Source organism: Antechinus flavipes, chromosome 1, assembly GCF_016432865.1.
Source record: "Antechinus flavipes isolate AdamAnt ecotype Samford, QLD, Australia chromosome 1, AdamAnt_v2, whole genome shotgun sequence".
Taxonomy (NCBI): Eukaryota; Metazoa; Chordata; class Mammalia; order Dasyuromorphia; family Dasyuridae; genus Antechinus; species Antechinus flavipes.
In genome coordinates, this window is record NC_067398.1 from 79,634,843 (window position 1) to 79,656,566 (window position 21,724).

Consider the following 21,724-nt stretch of genomic DNA (forward strand, 5'->3'; position numbering starts at 1 on the left):
CCTTGTTCTCTGATCTCTTTGATATATTTTTACAAATAAGTTGGCATAATTCTATATCTACAGTAAGGAAATATTAAGGATTTGAACAAAAGTAGTATATTGGATGACCATTGGCTCCCAGTTTATTTAAAAGACATAAAGTTGAAATGGAAGGTACATTTTCTGCTGTTCTTAATTCATTGAACTTCATCAGTCACTCAGCAACTATTTAGCTTCCATGTGCTAGGCTGAAGAGACAAGGACAGAAGCTTACATTCCATATATATATATGTATATGTATGTATGTATATATCTAACAAATACATATCAAGCAAATAAACACCAGGTATTTTTTGAGGGAAGATGATGGCACTTTGGGGAAATCACAAAAGGCTTCATCTTAGAAAGGAGTATTATATTTCATACATGAGACGTAAAGTGGCAAAAAATAAAGATGGGAGCAAAATGACATGTATGGGGAATAACAAACATACTAGCTAGACATGAAGAGATTGTAAAGAAGAATAACTTGTAATAATTCTAGAAAGATAGGTATTGTATTGTTATATACCTATACAATGAAAATTCATACCCTAGAGTACTTTTTAATCAGGAGACTGAACTGCAAAGAGAGGGGTGTGTGTGTGTGTGTGTGTAGAATGGCTTCTGAAGGCTGACAGTTTTGTTAAAGAACACTCACTTCATTATAGCTTGAGAGATGCTGAAGTACTTAGTTATGTCTGTATATATGTATGTATTGTTGTTTTTTAGGCTACCCGAATCAAGATTTTGACTGGGCAGACTACCTCAAACAGTGTGGTGCTGAAGCTGCTCCACAAAGTTGCTTTCCTTTGGTAAGCATTTTTCTGTGTGTAGAGTGATTGTTCTTATATCAATTTTCATCCTGTTTCTTCTTAAAGTTACTACAAAGTGAATTGTATCTGCTTGGACTCTGACCAGGTTACACATTTCAACAATTATATTGGATTAGAGAAAAATGCATTTGCTTTTGAGTTTAAATGGTTTATTTTTATCTCATCAACTTTATTTCTAACATCACAAATTGAGATTTCATTGAATTTGGAGAGAAATTTAAGTTCAACCTGGAAGACTGATACAACTAAAAAGAAGAAAATTGCCATATAAAATGTACTTAATCTTTTCGTGTGTGCACACTCACTGAAACTATGGAATTGGATTCCTGAATGACTTTTAAAGGATTGATAGAAGTAGAGATGATAAAATTTATGATAGGCTATGCCAAAGGAATAGCAACCAAAAAAAAGGCATCTTTATCTTTTTTTTTTTTTATCAATCAGTAAACACTTCATAAATGCCTGCTATAAACTCTTAAGCACTGTGTTAAGCACTGAAAATACAAAAAAGGGGAAAAAATAAGTGCCTGCTCTTAAAGAGCTCGCAATTTAATGATGAGGTGATATTGCCTTATTTTTAATGAAAATATTGTATGCTCTTAATAATCTGGTGATTGGGAAATAACACTTAGAAAATGTCTTTCTTCCTAAGTACATTTTTTCTCAACTGGAAAAGTGTTGTATTTTCTTTTAGCCAATTTCAGACCATGGCTTTAAGGAGAACATGAAGCTTGAGGCAGTGAATCCTATTGACCCTGAAGAAGTATGTGTTGCTACCATTACTGCAGTAAAAGGTTCATATCTGTGGCTCCAATTGGAAGGTAAGTACCATATCAACAAGCTCTTGGATTTTGCTGTGAGCAAGCACTGTTTTTTCTTGATGGTTTTTTTATTTAATGTAGTTAGTTCATCTTTGTGTACTAGAGGAATTGAATCATTAAGAAGATAAAGGGAGTTGTTCAGACTCACATAATGACTAATTGTGAAACTGAAATATTAAAGCAGAACTTTGAATTGCCAGTTTTTGTCTTATAAATGTTTGGGAACTCTTGATGTGTTTCAATATAAAGTTTCCTATCATTTGAAAGGGAAATTCTGCATAATAGTTCTTTGAGGGTGACAAGATAATATAAGAATGATTATTGGGACCTATGTTTATTCTAGATAGTAGATTTTAATTTGTCCTAACAAGTAAGCTTTTATCACTTTTGAGAAGAAAAGTGATGGAAAGATGATATAGTATGTTTATACATTTAGCATCTTATGGTACTAAGATTGTCTACTGCCAAGAAAGCTTCAAAATACTATGCTAGGAATAAAAATTTATTTTTTCTTATATCCATATTATTTTGCTGTCAAATCAATTAAGTGAGCAAGCATTTATTCATTATCTACAGTGTGCCAGACACTTTTCTAGGCACTGGGGATACAAAGAAAGGAAAAAGATGTCCTCTGCCCTCAAGGAAGTCACAGTCAGTTGGGGAAGACAGTATGCAAACAACTATGGACATGCAGGATTATAGACAGGATAAACTGGAAATCCTCTCAGAGGAGAGATGTTAATTGAAGGAGGATTGGGGAAAGCTTTTCACAAATGGTAGACCTTTACCTTTTACTTGAAGGAGGCCAGGGAAGTAAGGAGGCAGAAGTGAAATGAGAGAGATGACCAGAATGCCAAAGAATTAAGCTTTTGAAGTATGTCACTGTTCTTCGTTTTCATAGTAGTATTCCAAGTCAGTGTTAGAACTATCTAGAATTTCTGCTTAAATATTTAATGTTTAAATGATTTACATTATGCACTACTTCAACAGAATTAACAATAAATTGAGTTAGAGTTTCTAATAGAGGAGTTTTGTTTTTTTTTTGCTTGCTAGAGTTCCCCTTTATAAGGAGAACTAATAGTATTTTTGAGCGGGCTGATTGATTTTGCTTTTGTGGTACTCTTATTTTCTTATTTTCAAGAAATTGGTTATTCGTTCTGGTGCTCTCTGTACTGATTGAGGAGTTAAGCTCATCTCATATCTTAGACACTTAGTGGTGGTACTCTGAACCAGTCTCTTAATCTCCAGCTTTAGTTCAGTAATTTCATCTGTAAAATGGGGAAAACAATAGCACTTACATCACAGGGTTCTTGTGATGATAAAATGAGATGACATATATTAAGTGTTTTTGTGTACCTTGTAACATTATGGAAATGTTCATTATTAGTCTAATTATTATTATATAAATTTTCTGTGCATTTTCTCATCTATGGTCAAGAGTCCCCCTTGGACTCTTATACTACAATGCTTATGTACTTATGCATGTTTTAGTCTATGGATATGGAAAATGGGGAATTTTTGTTTTGAAGGAACTTGTTAAACAAAATATTTAATTCAACAAGCATTATTCTTTTTGTAACAATGCAGATTACTGGTGATACAAAGTTATAAAATGTACAATCTGCCCTCAAGGAACTTATATTCTGTTGATGTCATCATTGATACAGAACAGTAGTATGAAATAGAATTTAGAAATAGACTAATAGACTAACTTGTGAAAATTTTTATTAGGCTCTAAGAAGCCAGTACCTGAATGCATTGTAAGTGTAGAATCCATGAATATCTTCCCTGTGAGTTGGTGTGAAACCAATGGATACCAACTCCGATCTCCTCGTCGAGCAGTAGGTATGACTGGGTTTGAGGACTGTGGGATACATGTTATGAAAATGCATCCAAGTATGATGAGTCTTATTAGCCTATCATATATGAGAATTTTTGATATCTGATACATAGGCTCTAGACTCCTAATTTTATAAACTTGCCCCAAAATGTATTTGGTTATTGGGTCACAAAAGATTGCAATTTCAATGGTAAAAAAATAAAACCTAAATTAGCTTAATGTGAATCATGAAACACATTGTTCCAACTAGAACATTAGGATTAAATCATACTCTATAGTAGTGAAATTTACAAGGAAGAAAAAGAAGCTTTTGTGTCAGTCAGCATAGTACAATAGATGCCTCTCCTGAGAATCTGCTACTTATTGCTAGTATAAGATTTTTAACTTTTGTCTAAATTTTCTCATATGTAAGATGAAGGAACTTGTTATGCTTTGTTTTGTTTTTGCTCTAAATCCTTAAAGGAAAGTTATATCACTTATTCACAAATGAAATTTTTTACATAGCAGAATATCTTTTTTAAATTGTCCACTACCAAAGATTTATTTTAGTCTTAATGTGCTCAGCTAGTCTTTAAGGCCCAGAAATGAAGTATAATTTTTATGAATCTGTGAAATGAAACTGGAAAGTCAAGATACTAAGTATTGCAAGTACATTTCATCTGCTACTTGCATGTGATATCTGATGCTCTCTTATGCTCCCTGGTAACCATAGACACTTCATTTTAATTGCTCAAAAGATATTATTACCAGGAATATTGTTCCTTCTCTTTGCTATCACTATAATTCGTTTTTAGGGGGGAGAGGAGAAAGTGTTTTAACTCTACTTTTGGATATATGAAATCTTTAATATACCCTAATAGCTATTGTTACTACCCCCCCCATTAAAATTACATTGTTGAGATTGTATTTTTAAGTTCTTCAAAGAAAAGTTCTAAAGTAGTAATTTAATCCAGTGCTAATAATAAAGAAAATACAAATTGTATTTGGTTTTGCAAAATTATTTTTGAAAATAAGATTATGTAGCAAGTTTTATTAATTGTAATTCCTATTAATTAATATCATAATTTTGGAGCCAAGTTTCTTTGAAAATAATTTTGTGTACTCTTGACTTTTTTTTCCTCTTTTAAAAAAATAATCATTTTTATTGTATGTTTAAATAACTGACCATTAAAACAAATATATAGAATGAGGCAAATATGATAACATTAACCTTTAATCATATAAAACCAAACAAAATAACACAACACATTAAATGCATTTATTCTGTGCCCTTTTTAAGCCTTTTCAAAGTTTTGTTATTTTTGCCTATAATTTCCTTTCCTTATTTTTTCTTCTTTTATAATTTATAATCATATGTAATCCAGTCTTCTCATTTTATATATTAAAAAACCGAATTTCAGAGGGGCTAAGTGACTTTCTTCAAATAATGTAGGGAATTAAGTAGCAAAAGAAAGACTGGGTCCCGGGGTTTCTGACTCCAAATCTAGCTCTCATTGTTACACCTACTGTCTCTTATTTCCTTAGCCATTTTCAGTGGTTAAATATAGAGGAATAAAAAAGAGAGGTGGCATAGTATAGAGGAAAGAATACCTGGAACTAGTCTCATTTTTAAAATTTTCTTGGCCAGATGACCCTGATTCAGTCACTTGGTCTCTCAGTTTACTAAGTACTTATAAATTTAAAGAAGTTGCTAATTTAGATTCTTAGTAAGGATTTCCTCACTGGAATCTCTCCATAATAGTGAAGTTACAGCAAAGCAAAAATAATAATTATGTTATGAATATTTTGCACATATTAGTCAAACAATCAGGACTTATATATTGTCATTGATATGTATCAGGCATTGTATTAAGTATTGTCAATACTAAAAAAAAATAATATTTTTTAAAAAATTTATATTTAAAGAATAGTTCATAGTGAAACATCTGGATCAGAATATATGGTTTTTGATGTTTTGGGTATATTAATGTGTTTTGGTGAATGCTTATAACAATGTGGAATCCCATCATCTAAAGAGCATGAGGAAAGGAGAAAATTATCTATGCAAATGAGAAAACTAGGTGGAACAATAGAGTACTGGACCTGAAATCAAGAAGTTCAAATCTGGCTTCAGACAGTTACTACTTGTGTGACACTATGCAAGATACTTTAATCTGTGTCTGTCTCAGTTTTTTCATCTCTAAAATGGGGATAATAATGGCACCTACCTCCTAGAGTTGTGAAGATCAAACATTTGTAAAGTGGTTAGCACAGTGCCTGACACATAGTAAGTAATATGTATGTAAATATTAGCAATTATTATTATCATCATCATCATTTTTGTTTTGTTATCATCCTGTCCCAAGTTAAATATCTGCGAATAGCTACAAAGAAATAAAACAACTAGTAAGTTTATAGTTCAATTTCAAGAAAAAATAAAATGCGTGGCCATAAATATTTATATACTAATGCCCAAAGTTAAGACAGCAAATACAAAACTAGAAGTCTTCCAGCAGAGAGACGAATTGGAGTACCTATGCCTTTCCAAGGACAACTTGTGAACCATGCTTTTGTTACACTACAACTTCCTCTTTTTTTTTCTTCCAGTTTCATTTATAAAAAGAATATCAAATTTTTTATGATTCAGCTCTTCTAGAGTGAATTTAAACTTGTTGATCATTTTGCCCACCGATCATTAAAGTTTATTAATAATCTGAAATCTTAAAAGAAAGAAAACTAAGAATCCTGTCTACATGGTGATACAAATTGTCCCGTTCCCTCATGTTTGAAACTCACTATGTTAGGAACCAGTGACTTGTCTTTTCCTCATTTCCCATTTCAGATCTGCAAAACTTCCAGTTCTCTGTGACTATAGAACAAATCCGAATTTGTCAGTTTTGAATTCGAAGATTTTTTACAAACTGAACCCAGTTCATCTTTGAAGGGTTACTTCACTCTACTCTTTTCCATGTAATTTCTTCTTCAGTCAAACCTCTTGACTCATTCTCTTCAAAACATACTTTGTAGATTGTCCCTAATGCTTTTTCTCTTGTTGTTCACTCTTCCCTTTTGTATCTATATCTTGCCCATTTGGGGAGTCTAAATTGAGGCCATTCTTTTCCTTCTTGGATTTATTCTACTTGCCTTTCTGGACTGTCTTCTCCCTCCACATGATCTCACCTTACTTTAAATAGAACTTACTTGTCTTATCTCTAAAGAATATAAACTTCTTGAGACTAGAGATTCTGTCTTGTGCATCTTTGTATTCCTTTTGCCAAACACTTCCCACAAGGCCTTCCTTGCACACCTAGGATGTGCTCAATAAAGATTCATTTATTAAAAAAAAAAATTAAAATAGCTTAGCATTCTCTGCACCCTTTTCTGCCATTTTACTATTATTACTTCAGAAGAAGCAGGCAGTCATGCAGGATAAAGTCTAATTTTTTTATTTTTCTCTGTTTAATAAGTTAATTATTGGTGGCCAGCCTTTTCTGTGATCAGCTAGGTAAGTTGAAAAACAAACATGTTTTTTACTGGGGAGCATACTGGAAATTTTTCTATCATGCTGTTGAACTTGCATTAGCTGACTTTTCACTGGCATAATCTTTCAGGCTATTAGGTCACTTAATACACCCAATTAGGCAACCAAGTAGGATTTTGTGAAGTCCTTTATATAATTTCACATGTTGATATTTCAATAGATGTTATATTAAATCTGTAAGGTGGTTTGGAAAGTAAAACTATTTGCTTTCAAATCTGGCATCTTACTTTATAACTCAGCTTAAACTTAGTTGCTAGGTTTGATGGTCTTTTCTCAGTTTTGATCATACTTGACCTCTCTGCTGCAATTGACACTGACACTCACTTTTGAGATAACTCCTCCTTCTTTGAGTTTTTGAGAAAAATTTTCCTACCTGATTACTCCTTTGCTGGCATAACTTTTATATCATGCCCCTTGTCAATGTGTACCAAAGCATCTTTTTAATCTTTTTTTTTGTACTTCTCTGTACTTTTTCTTGGTGATTTCATTAGTTTTCATCATTGCCTTGAACATTATTTATAGATTTCTATACTCAACTCTATAATCTCCTGAGCTTATCACCAACTACCCATTAGACATTTCAAACTGGTTGTCTTGTAGGTACTTTCAACTTAACAATATGTCCAAAACAGAATTCATCTTTTCTTTCAAGCCCTATCCTTTAATAGACTTCCCTATTTCTGTCATAGGTTCCACCATTTTTCTTAGCTTAATAGAGATAAAATCCTGAATTTAGAGGGGAATTAGGGGTGTGGGGGGAGAGATTCAAATTTTGCCTTAGGTTTTTACTTGCTGTGTGGCCCTAGGCAAATTACTTAACTTTTTGGCTTCAGTTTCCTCATCAGTAAAATGAGGGAAATGATATTTGCTTTAGAGGGTTCTTGTGAGGATTAAATAAAGTAATATTTGTAAAGTGCTTTGCAAACCTTGTAGTGCCATGTAAATGCTAGCTGTCATTATTATTTCTAGTCTTCCTCATTAACAAACATTGTTATTCTGGACATTTAATTCTGCATATCCAACCAGTTGCCAAATCTTAGTGTTATATTTCCATAATAACTCTTTTTTTTTTTTTTTTTTTCTGCTGACCTGTTCTTTCTCCTCATACAACCACCAGCTAAGGTCAGATCTTCATTGCCTCTTTCCTCGACTATTACAGTGGATTCCAAAGTGGTCTGAATATCCAAAAGAAGAGAGATCATCTTTGAGGACTTTTCCTCAGTTCTTATCCTCTTTGATGTCATCTCTCCTTGACAGTGGGAACCACTTCTTCCTGGATCCTCAAGACTCTTGAATCTTGGCTTTTGTGGCCTTGTTTCTTGGATCTCCTACCAATCTGAATGTTCCTTCCCAATGCAATGCCTTCCTTCTTGGGATAAATTAAGTGGTGACTGAGCATGTGTAGGGTCAGATACTGAGAAGGTGGACATTCCCAAGGCACTTTATGGGACTGCCCTTCTAAAATTATAGCACACAAACTCCATCAGTGGACTTCCTTCCCATTGCTGATTGACTAATGAACACAGTTAATTCAAACAAAAGTCATTTGTTAGAATAGCACACTAAGAATAATAGCTATAAAACAATTCCCTTGGAAGCCTGGGCCAGATTCCTTCACTACCTGAAGAGTTGGCACAAATTTAGTAGTAACCCAGGTAACTTATGCCTGTAGTATTTTTGTAGGACTTGATTGTCCCTTCTTTCCTCATGGAGTTCTCATGTAGTGTCTCTTCGGAACTAGATCTTAGGGTTTGCTGAGGCTCAAAGAGATTAATAAATTGGCTACAAAGATTAACTGTTAAAAACTAAGATTCAAACCAGGTCTTCTGACTTCTATTTAATGCTCTTTTTGGTGTACCAACTATTATAGTAACATTAATACCTTTATGATTTATGTTTAGAAGTTGCTGCTGCTTTCTGCTATACGCTTGATTAACTCTTTCTAGTGTGAAGTTCCTTCTCTATATATGTTGCAAAATACTTGTCATCTTCCAGTAATTCTTAAGTTGCTTTTCATCTACTACTAGTTTGGGAATCAAGAAAGAAAGGGGGTACTGACAATCTCTATTAAAGACACATTGCTTGGAACTACAAGTTGGCTGACAATTGTCTCTTAAAGTTTATTGGTACTAGATTAAAACACAGTGTTTTATCTTTCTTTCCCTTAAAAAAAATTTTACATGATGCTTTTAAATGTCTTTTCACTTTTACTTTGGTAAATTCCTGCTCCAAAAACTTGTAGCAGATGATTGAGCTGCAGTACAAGGTTATTTTCATTTTTTCCTTGCCTAAAAACTGGAAAACCTGTGAATTTAATATTTAGTTATGTAAATCTAATTTTGTTTTATTTATTGTTTTTCTACATTGCAGAGTTGGACAAAAAGAAATTTGGCTTATGTTATGTTTTTAATATGTTTGATATAAACTCAACATATACTTTTTTTTCTTTATTTTTCTTATGGTATTAGTTGACATTTATATCCATTTTTTTCCTATAGTGAATAAACAGAAAAAAGTTGCAGTGGTTCAGCCAGAAAAACAGTAAGTAGCACCATACAACTCTAGTAATTGCCTTTTAGACTTTTGTTTTGTAGGAAAAAATTAATTTCAGAGGAGATATGTCTTTTGTTTAGTCTCTTCTCAAATATAAATGATTTTTAAACATAAAATTATTTCAGCATATAATAGATTATTGTCTTCTCCTGAAAGTACATCCTGTAAAAAGAGAAGTGGAGGACAAAAATACAAGTTTTTCTTGAATATTTTGTGTAACTCTAATATTTGAATTTTTGAATTTGTATATATTTGTAGAAAAATGGAGGTGGAAATGGGTAGTATGCTAGATTTTGTTTGTAAAGAATGAGAAACATTTAGGAGTATGCTTAACAGAATGAAAAAGGTTTAAGACTTCAAACATAAAGAGGCCAACAGTTACCTACAAATAAATATAACCTTTAATTAGATTAGAGAGCTAACCTTTGCATGAATATTAGATATTTTCTTGACTGGGGGCTGTGAGCTATTGTAATTATACACTAATTTTTTGTCCAATATAAAATCCATAAGAAAAGCAGAAGAGACTGTATATGCCTAATAGACTGTTATATTGCCTGTGAATTAAAAAGTAAGCTAATTGTTTTAAGGTCTTGGTGATTAAATTTCTAAAGAAATGGGGGCAATGACTAGAGAGGAATGGGTAATAGAGAAAATATCATCCCCTAAGTCACCCCCAGAAATGAAAGAATTCTGTATCTGTCTAGTAGAATTGACAGAACAGAGAAGAATTGATTATCATCAGGCCAGCTCTGTTCTTTCTGAAGAGATGTGGTCATTCAGTCAGGAAGCACTGATTGAGCACTTACTGTGTGCTCAGAGTATGTAAGAGTTGAGGGTACAAAGAAAATTTTTTAAAAAGTAGGTCGTATCCTCAGGAAGTTCCCATTATGGTGGAGAAGTAATCATGCAAATCCTTACGTGTATGTATAAAACAGAGTGTAAGTGGAAGATAATCTCAGGAACTAGGCATAGGGAGGCAGGAAGGACTGAGAAAGGTCTCCTGTGGGGGATGAGAGTAGAATGAGCTAATGGAAGAAGCCCAGGAAATAAGGAAATGGAGCTGATAATGGTGTGAATTCTGAGCGTATTGGACAGTCTGTGAAAAGCATGAGAAAAAAGATGGAATATCATTTTTCAGAGAGTGTTGTAAGTTAGGGTAGCTAAATCCTAAAATCAATGGAGAAGAGTAAAATAAAAAGACAATAAAGATTGTGAAGGACTTTCAGTACCAAACAGGGGAGTTCATATTTGATTCTTAAGAAAATAAAGAGTTACTAGAGTTGAATGAGCAGGGATGTATGTCAGATCTGTGCTTTTAGAAGTTGTTTTGGCAGTTAAATTGAGGGTGAATTATAGTGAGGAGAGACTGAGGCAAGGCTATTGCAGTAATCCAGATATAAGGTGAAGAGAAGTGATTGTGTAAGAAAGAGTCATATTCAGGAGCTGTTGTCAAGGTAGAAATGACAAGACTTGGCCAACAAATTGGATGTGTATAGTGAAAGTGAGAGAATTGAGGTAAGTTTGGGTAACCGGGAGGATTGTAATACACTCAAAAGTAATAGTTGGAAAGAAGGAAAGTTTGAAAGGGAAAGATAATGAGTTCTGTTTTAGGCACGTTGAATTTGCTATATCTATGGATATATACCTCAGTATGTCCAAAAGATAGTTTGGGAAGTGTGACTGAAGTTCAGGAGAGAGATTAGGGCTGGAGATAAAGAATCTAGAGTAATCTGCAAATAGAAGTGATAATCAAAACCTGTGGGAGCTGATGACATACATAGTATAAAGAAAGAAGACAGGATACAGTCTGAGACTAAGTAGACATCTACTGTTAGTGGATATAAATTGGATAAAGATCCAACAGAGGAAACTTAAAAGGAATGGTTACATGGGAAGAGAAACAGGAAAAAGCAGTGTCACAGAAGTTCAGAGGAGAAGGTATCTGGAAGAAGATATATATTGCCAGTTTCAGATTGTCTAGAGATCAAGAAAGATGAAGACTGAGAAAAGAATGTTAGATTGAACAATTAAGAGAGAAATTAACTTTGGAGAGGGGAGTTTTTGTTCAATGTTGAGGTTTTAAGCTAGAAGGAAGAGGGTTTAGAATCAAGTGAGGGGAGGAAGCAGAGACAGAGTATAGATTGTTTTGCAGAGTCTTGCTAAGAAGTAGAGGTGGGACATAAGATGGGGATAGTTGGATCAGATAAGGTTTTTGTTTGTTTAGAGATTGGGGGTAATACTGGGTGTAATCTCTCACAGATAGCCTCATGTTTTTGGTAAAACAATTTGTCAGGCCTTTGGCTGAAAGGGTGAGGAGACAGGGTGCTGTGGAGTAGTCAGAGAGGGGTATACAGGTTGGGTGCAGAGCCCGTGCTAAGTGATCAGGGAACCCGTTAGAAAAGTCCCTAAGGACGATTGATCTTGCTCCATCGAGGGCTCAGCCAAGCTCAGGTAAAATAAATACTTAGTCGCGATGATTTTTCTTAGCTCTGCTCAGGGGCACACAAAGAGAACAGATGGGGCGGGGGGAAGGGAGGGAGTTGAGGGGAAGAGATGATTGAAGGTTAGGCCTGGACTAGGCGTGACGGCTGATTGGGCAGGGCCTTAGGAATTCCGAGGAGCACCAATATTCCCCCAGCGCTCCCATTGTACGAGGCATTGCCATGGGCTGCCCGAGCGTTTCCCAAATATTGTCCCATTTTGTCCTTTCAGCAACCGAGGGAGGTGCTGTTATTATCTCCATTTTACAGATGAGGAGCCCGAGGCCAGGGGATATTAAGTGACTTGCCCAGGGTTGCTCAGCTGGTAAGTGTCTGAAGCCTTCCTGACTTCAGGTTGGCTAAGTCACTATACCATCTGCCTCAGTTTCTTCATCTCTGAAACAAAGATAAGAATAAAATCTCCCTCCCCCAAGTTGTTGTGAGGATAAGATGAGATATTGCTAAACCACATTGAAGTCCTAAAGCGTTTTATAAATTCCAGCTTTCATTATCATTGTCATTACTATTATGACATTGCTCTTTAGATAAATTGAATACTGATGAGAACATTGTTCTTCTTGATTTGATTGTCAAGATTAAACCCAATCTATAGTGAAAACATGTTCCGGAAAGAGAAGTTATTCATACTTCCTGTGAGCAGAGTAATTACTGTGGTATTCATAGCATATTGTCTTTATTAATTTTTTTTTTTTTAGTTTAAACATCACTAAGCAATGTAGCCATTGCAAAAAAAAAAAAAAAAAAAGTTCTTTGTGGTTTGCTTCTTCAGATGTTCTTTATTTTCTGAAAACCAAGAAGTCTGATAACATATATAAATTTAGCCATCCAGTACTTTTGTTCTCCTATTAATTTTAACTGCATGGAAATAAAGATTTTTCCTTGTCTTGAATACTCTTCATTCACATAAAAGAACCAGGACAACAACCATGGGAAGCTAGTTTGTTCTTTTTGTTTTCTCGTCTCAGAATCATACCTTCAAGGATGGTCCATGAAAGTCTGAAGAATCAAGAACCGAATCCTCCTGACTCAGGTATGACATTGGGCAACTTTTGCTTTTCCAATCCTGAGACCTTGTAGAACATGAGAACTGGTTTTATTTATTTCTTAAAGGAATCAAACCACAAATGTACTTCATCTTTCTTCATGATCATCTTTGGGTTATTTTATACATTCACCAAGGTAGCTCCTTATACCATATTCTCCATACAAGGCCAAGGGTACAGATTTTGTGATATATTTTTGACCATAAAAGTCTAACTGTTAAGACTCATCTGGGTTTCAGCACAGAGATATTAATTGACATTCTTCATGTTGTCTTGGACAAACCACTTGACCTTTTTTAAAAGGTAAGGCAGACCTCATGGAGTAAATTGGAAAAAGTTATGATGACGGTTTTTAAGACTAAAATAATATTAGAAACTTGTGTACTATTGTCTTCTTAACCAAGTTAAATGCTAAGAACATTTATCAAAGAGTTTCTGTTTATTTCTTTTTGTAAAAATGAAGATTCTTTTAAATGATCTGATACTTGATGACATAGCATTTTTATTTTTTAACAGCTTTTAGTTCCTGTTATCAGTTAGAAGGAAAAGTTTTGTACTAGCTGCTGAATGAATGAAATATCAGTTTTATTATAACCAGATTTTGCTTAGAATTAAACTTCATATTCTCCCTGGTGAGATTTAAGAAGTTGTATGATTTGTTGAATGAAGTTGTCAGATCTTTATTTTCTTCATATTTTCCAAATAATTTCCAAATAATGCTATTTTGGTAGATTCACACAGCATAGTAAGTATATAGAAAGCTGTGGTGCTCAGAGAATAATACCTAGCTCTAGAGCACTGATGGGGAAAGAGTGGTGAATAATTGATTGGTATTAACTTGAATGGATGTTTCTAATGGAATATCCCAACAAAGCTGGAAAGGACAACTAAAACACTAGATCAAATCATGATTCAAAGGATCCTGACAAACTAAAATATTGACTTTAGTAGTCATCTTTTATATCTTTAATAAGATGACATTTAGTGGTATCAATGTGTTTGAAATACCAATGACTGGGGGACAGCTAAGTGGCGCAGTGGACAGAACACCATCCCTGAAGTCAGGAGGACCTGAGTTCAAACCTGGTCTCAGACACTTAACATTTCTTAGCTGTGTGACCCTGGGCAAGTCACTTAACCTCAATTGCCTCAGCAAAAAAAAAAAAAAAAGAAATACCAATGACCAAATCAGCTCACAAGTTATGAGGCAGTAGCGTTGATGTGAAAAAGTCACAGCAATGACCCATAGAAATCATTGCTGCAGCATGTCAGCCCAAAACATGAATTTGATTCTAAGTTGTATAAAGGGTCCAGAATGAAGAAGGTGATAATCCAATTGTACGCTCTTCTCTGGTCAGAACATATGTAAGATTGTTATGTTCAATTCCTACACGTTGTAGGAAGTACATTGACAAACTAAAGGGGAAAGCTCCTGGGATGGGGAAAGGTCTTAAATCTTTATAAGAAACTATGTAGTGGTGAAAATTAGGGATGTTTGACCTTGAGAAGATAAGAGAAAGTGGGATAGCATTGTGGGGGAGGGGGAGAAGGTTTAGAGACAAGATAACTATCTTCAAGTGTTTGAAAGGCTTTCCTATGGAGAATAGGCCAGATTGCCATTCTAAAGGCGAGGGGTTTAACTAGGAGCAGTGGTTTGGCATTGCAGAGATATGAGGCGTGATCCTTACCTCCACTTTCCCCAAGAATGAGTTGTTTTAGGAAATGAAACTAAATATGGACCGAAAGGATAATAATAAATTATTATTTAAAATCAGAGAATAAAATCAGAGAAAGTATAGGATGATATATACTTACTTGGTTTGTTGGAGAAGAGATTCCTGCTTAACTATGAGCTGGCTTCCATGGTCTCTTAGGGACATTCTCTCTCTAAGATTATCTAATGCTTGAAGGTTTATACTCACTGTTTGAATTTCTTATGTATTCAAGGAACCTATACTAATTAACACTTAACACAGTGGCTGGCACATTAATGTTTGACTTGACTGTGATGACTTGACTAATGGAATCTATTTATCAGAAAATTATAAACCATTAAAATCAAGCTATGTCTTGTCATGGTTAAGATATTCATTGAAATTTAAAAACATTCTGATTAGACTGTGTAATATATAACCAACACCAATCCATGTCTTGTCACAGTTAAGATATTCATTGAAATTTAAAAACATATTCTGATTGGGATGCATAATATATAACCAACACTAAGCCTTTGAATAAAAGCATGAAATAAAATCCAAATAACTGCATTGATTAATTTAAAGAAATTAATTCATGTAGAGCTAATCTACTTTGACTACTGAAATTTACTTGTATTTTTATATCTTTAACCTACCCATCTGTTTGTTTTAGAAACAGTTATTATTAGAATCCAACTTTCTACTAACTTCAGCAAATATTTGTTATAAGTTCTTATGAACATGTGTTTTATATATCATGTATTGTAGTATTTGATCTCATAATTTTATTTAAAAATGAATGATACTGAAGTAGAAATGTTTTTCCTTCATCATTTTTCGATTCATGTTCCTGCAAAATGAACTTCAGCTTTTCTAGTGAGCTTTACATACAAAATACCCCTAAAAACCTGCTGAACATTTCCATGACCTTACCACTCTACCTGGGCTTAAATTAAGCACTACAGTGAATAGAATGTCTAATCGGAAGTCAGAAAGACAGCTAAGTTCAAATTCAACTTCAGACACTTATTAGACAAATTACATAACTGTCCGCTTCAGTTTTCTCATTTGTAAAATGTCAGAAATACTAATAACACCTATCAGTATTGTTTTGAGGTTAGAAAAAATGATATTTGTAAACTTTTGCAAACCTTAAAGTGCTAGATAAATGCTAGCTATTTTTATGTATAGAGAATTCTTTGTTTGTACTTTGCTTTATTTGGGTTTTCTAGGAGTCTACTTTTTACTAGTGAAGTCTTAATTGTTATGATATTTAAAGATAAAATGTTTATACTGTAGATATATTTTATGAATGTCTGAGTTTCTAAACTTTTTTCTGTGTTATCTGCTGGCCTTTGCAGTATTATCTGTGGCTTCTACAAAACTCCTAAAAATTGTCATTTAATTTTTTATGCCAACCTGTGTTATATCAAAACCACAGTGGCAAAAGTTGCAATGTGGAAGGGATAACTATATTTATTTCTTTCCATTTTCCAGTCACAATTAATGGAAAATACTTCTGTCCAAAGATCTACTTCAATCACCGTTGCTTCTCAGGGCCTTATCTCAATAAAGGAAGAATTGCTGAACTGCCTCAGTGTGTAGGACCAGGAAACTGTGTTCTGGTTCTGAAAGAGGTAAGGAGGGTCCTCAGACTGGTGGGCGGCAGCTATTCTGGCCTGGGAGGGGAGATAGACACAGTCTTTCTCTTTATTCTTCCTCCTCCTTTTCTCCCATCTCCCTGCTTCTCTCCCCCCCTCCTCCTCCCAAAAAAAAAACACCATAAAAAAAAAGATCTAAGGGCATATACAGACTAGGGATTTTATATCACTCTTACAGGTTAATTCCAAAAGGTGCTTGTTTAATTGTCCCCTTAAAAATTAAAATACCACATTCCATATTCACATTGCACTTAGCATCACTGATTCTTATTATGTTTAGAGTTTTATAGAAAATATACAGCATTGGGGCAGCTAGGTGGCGCAGTGGATAGAGCACCAGCCCTGAAGTCAAGAGGAGCTGAGTTCAAATTTGGCCTCAGACACTTAACACTTCCTGGCTGTGTGACCTGGACAAGTCACTTAACCCCAGTTGCCTCAGCCAAAAAAAAAAAAGAAAGAAAAGATAAAAAGAAAAAAAAAAAAAAACATTTTCCCTTTCTTCAGCATTGCTAACTAGTAATTTATTATTTTTTTGGAGGCTTAGTTCTCCATTGCATTGAATACTCACATCTCTGATGATAAATGGGTTTTGGTTGAAGATTGAATGTGGCAGCTTAAGGAATGAGGTTTTTTAGCCAAAATGACTTAGTATGAAAGCATCATCTTAGATAAGTTCTTCTTATCTTGGAATGTTTATTTTACAGCATTATGTAATTGTAAAGTGAAATTGATTTTCAAAATTTAATACTTACATTCATGATAAGTTATGGCATAATTACATCATTTTAAGTAACTTAACTTTTAAAACTAATCTTATATTCTCTATATTGGGAATAATCACTCTATAATATATTTACTTTATAAGATTTGATTTCTAGTTTATTGAATGGATTATTAAGTACATAGTTAGAGGCTGTCATTACTGTTTGGTGGCATATATCCATTTAGAACAAATTATGTGAAACTAATGACAGCTCTAGCCTTCTAGGTGCACTGAATTGATAGATCAGGAATTATTATTGATATAGCTAGTGGTGTGATCTTAAATGTTTTAACAATGACTCTGGGAGGGAGGAGTTAGCATGACAGACTTAATCTGCCTTGTTAATATTTTATCCATTGCTTTAAGTCTAGACAATTAACAAGCCAAATCAAGCTCTATTTGTAGGATTTGCTTAATTCCTAGATATAAATATTTTCACCCTGAAAATTTAACCATTGTCTCTCACAAACTGGTTTGAACTGGCTCTGACATAACACTGTATAGCACATTATTTAATAAGACATTTGCCCAGATCTCTCTTGCCCTTGTATACAAAATAAAGAATGGGCAGTTTGGTAGAGCAGTTACAATTATAACTCATATGTAAAGAATACCTGTTGATCTATAGTGGGAAAATTCCCATTTCCTTTTTTCCTTGTCCCTATGCTTCCAGGTTATGAGCTATTTATTAATCAGCTGAAAATTTTCTCTTTCTTCAACGTTTCTCAAACTTTCATCCCCATCTGTCTCAGTCTTACTCATCTGTAATACTTGTTTTCCTTTGTTTCCATAATACTCTCTGTAATCCTTAATCTCCTGTTTAAAAAAACTCTCTTTTATTCTAGATCTCTTTATATTCTCTCCATCTTCTAACTGGGATAAAAACTTGACTCTTAAAAAAAAAAAAGCATTGAATCCCTGTTTATCCTCTCTAATACTAGATATTTCTAGGGGAGGACTTGGCTTGGTCTTTGTTCCTCACTCCTAAATTGTCCCTTTGCCACCATGACTCAGCAGTCTTTCTCCTATCATCTATACGCTACCCATCTCTTTCTCTTACTCTAATTTGTCATAGTGTTCTATTGATTTGCAAATATTTTCCCTTTTTTCTCTTTTTCCCTTCAAAGAGTTCAGTATATGGCTTCAGTCTTCCCTTCTTCACTCCAGCTGATGTCATTATATAGGTTGATTTTCCCTTGGACAATGCAGTCTCTCATTCCACTGTCTTTTTAAGTTCCTTTTCATGATTTCGTAGTCCTACAGTGATGGCCATCATCTTTTCATCTCCATGACCTGGAATTCTGGATTCTTATTCTTTAGCCACATCAGCTGTCCTTTGGATTCTCCTGCTTCACGCCTCCTAAACTAGGCTTACGTTGTCCTACATTTAGAGCTAGAAGACCCCTCGTTTTACGGATGAAAAAACCAAAACCCAGAAAACTCTTGTAAGGTGCTTAGGTCACACAACCAGGAAATGCCTGAGGCACATTTGGAACCCTGGTCATTCTCCATCTAAATCCTGCTTTATATGTCACCCCACAATTCCTCTCTAATCTCTTCTTCCAATGTATCATGACTTTCCAGCTTTCCTGTTCTCTCTGTCATGCCCTGCTATAACCTCTCTTGCCCCATTTCACGGATTTGACCCTATATTTGACCTGGACTACCTTTGCATTTTTTGCCCTTTTGACAGGGCCTCTTTTTATATCTCTACTGCCTGAAGGACAGTGCCTGGCACTTAGTAGCAATTATATAAATGTGACTGACTCAAAAAAGAGTGTTTTGGAATTGTGTTCATCTAATTCCTGTGTCTGGCTTAGTACATAGACTTCCAAGGATTTTATTCTATAGTTATTTTAAATGGAATTCACTCTTCTGTGTTTTTCTGCTGGATTTTATTGGTAATGTGAGGGATGTAGAAGACCCTTACCCAAAATGACTACTCAGAGATCCCTCAGTAGAAGGCAGAAAAGTTGTTTATTGAAAAACCTCCGGAGGATGAGCCGTCCCATCGCAAGATAAGCTCGCGGTAGGAGGGCTAAAGGAGTAGTAAAGATACATAGCTTTTATACAAGAAATTACATCACAAGTAAGAGAGCATTGAGAAGGGGAGGGGGAGGCATCTAATTGGTTGTTGCTAGTTGGGGAGATTGGAATGGAAGGTTTCTGTTTCCCTGAAATCTCCTGATTTCTGGAAAACAAAGTCAGGCCTTCAGGCTTAATCAAGCAGACAGTGGTCCAGCTAATAGACTAAATATTGATAAATGTCAAATACCAATAAATGTCATCAGTTCAGGTTAAGTAAATATGTTTCTAGCTGGCCAAGGCTCAAGTAGATATGAGCCTGCACATATACAGGTCATAGGGGAGACACAGAAATAATAAAATACAGAAAAAGAATTCATACATTCCTGTAAGTTCTTCACCTTATCTATTCCCCACAGTAATGTATAAAAATGCTGATGATTTTTATGGTTTTATGTTGGAGTTCAAATGTTGGAGTTCTTGTTCTTCTCAAAACACAGCCGGTTTAGCTTAGAGCCCTCCGGATGTCTCCAAATCCAAAGGTTCTGTCCTTTAGCCTCTGTCTCTGCTTTCTTCAGCCTCCAACCAACACAGAGATGGAATGAATCTCTTGTCTCCTTCACTTGGGGCTCGGCTAGCTTTCTGGTGAGTCTTTCAGACAGCTTGGTCTCAGTGGGGGGCGTGCAGGAGCCCAGCCACCAACTACAGTGGTGTGAGATGAAGATGAATCTGATTGTCCACTGAACTCTCCACTCATAGCTTTATCCTCTGAAAACTCTTCATCTGCCACCAGCCAGCCAAGTGGAATATATTCTGCCTTGCCTCGGAAAGAGGGCTTCTGTCGTAATTCCGCTGAAATCCGTCAAGGTGCTCTCTGTCTGCACCAGAGTTGCTCCTCTCCAGTCCAGCTGAACTCTCCTCTGCGACCAGCCAGCCAAATGGAAAATGTATTCTGGAATAGCTCTCTCTCCTCATTGGCCTTATATGTGAATCTTCTGAGAGAATGGGATTATGGGTTTTCTCCCATAGTGCTCTCTGGCCCAAAGAGCTTTAAGGGAGGTGTGAACACAAAGGTGTAAACACAAGCATTGTACTAATTAGTTCTACTTAGTACCTTGTTTCAGGTTCTGGCCAAAATCTTCTTGTAAGATTAGATCAACTCTAATTAGTTAGCAGTTTGTAAGGATTCCAACAGTTTTATTTTATATCTTGCAACTAAGTGAAGTTAATTGTTTCACTTAGGAAACCATCATAGCATCTATAAAACTGATAATCTTGTTTCCTTTTTACATATCCTTATTCGCTCAATTTTTCTTGTCTTACTACTATAGCTAGCATAGCTAGCACTGTATTAAATAGTAATGGTGATAATGGACAACCTTGCTTAACCTTTGATGTAATTGAAAAGGCCTCTGGTCTGTACCTTCACACATAATGTTAGCTCTTGGGGTTAACAAATATTGCTTACCATTTTAAGGAAAATGCTACTATTTGTACTTTAGTTTCTGTTTTTTTTTTTTTTAAATCAGGAATGGATATTGTCTTTCTATATTGATGTAATGATATGCTTTTTGTTATTAATATTGTCAGTTATTCTTAGGCTTTTTTTAATAATGAGCCAGACCTGCTTTCCTGAATTAAATCCAGCCCAGTCATTGTGATGATATAATTTTTCTGCTATTATTTTATATAAATTTTTTGCATTTTAAATATTAACCTATAGTTTTTCCTTTTTTGACTCTTGGCTTAGGTAACAGAAATAATTTTTTAGGGTCTCTTTTCCCCTATTTTATCAAATAGGAATTAATTGATCATTTGTTTGATAAAATCACTTGTAAATTCATATGGTTTTGTGGATTTTTATGAAGGAAGTAGAATTCACTTATTATGTGTTCAATTTCTTTTTCTAAGATAGGATTATTTAAGTTCTCTGTTTCCTGTTCTGTTATAGGCAAATGACATTCTTGTAAATATTCCTTTTGTTGAGTTTACCAGTGTTATTGTCATTTAGTTGAACAAAATATCTCCTAATAATTTATTCTTCATTGGCTATCAATTCACCTTTCCTATTTTTGATACTGATAATTTGTTCTTTCTTTTCTAAATCAAATTAGCCAATGGCTTTCCTATTGTTGCTGATGCTTTTTCTTTTATAGCTCTCATTCGATCCTTAACATCATTCTTTGGTCTCTTTTAAACTTTTCCTTTAATTTTTCTAGGAATTCTGGTTGGACTTGTATCCAAGTGTTGTTTTTTCTTTAAGGTTTTGCTTGTAGATGTTTTTCTGTCATTGTTTAAATTACCAATAGTCTAATTTGTTTTGTTTTGTTTTGTTCCTTTTCTGTGTTTGTGCTTTGAGATTCTTTGTCATCATAGTATTTCTGTATAGTGGGATTCTTTTTTGTTTGTTCATTATGTGAACCTACTTATTAACTGTGTGGGC

The 21,724-nt window shown here is 34.5% G+C and overlaps 1 protein-coding gene across 2 annotated transcripts in view; it reads left to right on the forward strand.

Annotated features, from left to right (window-relative positions):
• SFMBT1 (Scm like with four mbt domains 1) overlaps nucleotides 1–21,724 on the forward strand; it is a 152,295-nt gene that overhangs the window by 119,939 nt on the left and 10,632 nt on the right. For both annotated transcript variants that reach the window (XM_051984804.1, XM_051984812.1), the window contains exons 10-15: nucleotides 751–833; nucleotides 1,549–1,675; nucleotides 3,407–3,520; nucleotides 9,534–9,576; nucleotides 13,058–13,122; nucleotides 16,330–16,469. In XM_051984804.1, coding sequence (XP_051840764.1) covers nucleotides 751–833; nucleotides 1,549–1,675; nucleotides 3,407–3,520; nucleotides 9,534–9,576; nucleotides 13,058–13,122; nucleotides 16,330–16,469 — 572 coding nt within the window. The remainder of the gene's footprint in view (nucleotides 1–750; nucleotides 834–1,548; nucleotides 1,676–3,406; nucleotides 3,521–9,533; nucleotides 9,577–13,057; nucleotides 13,123–16,329; nucleotides 16,470–21,724) is intronic.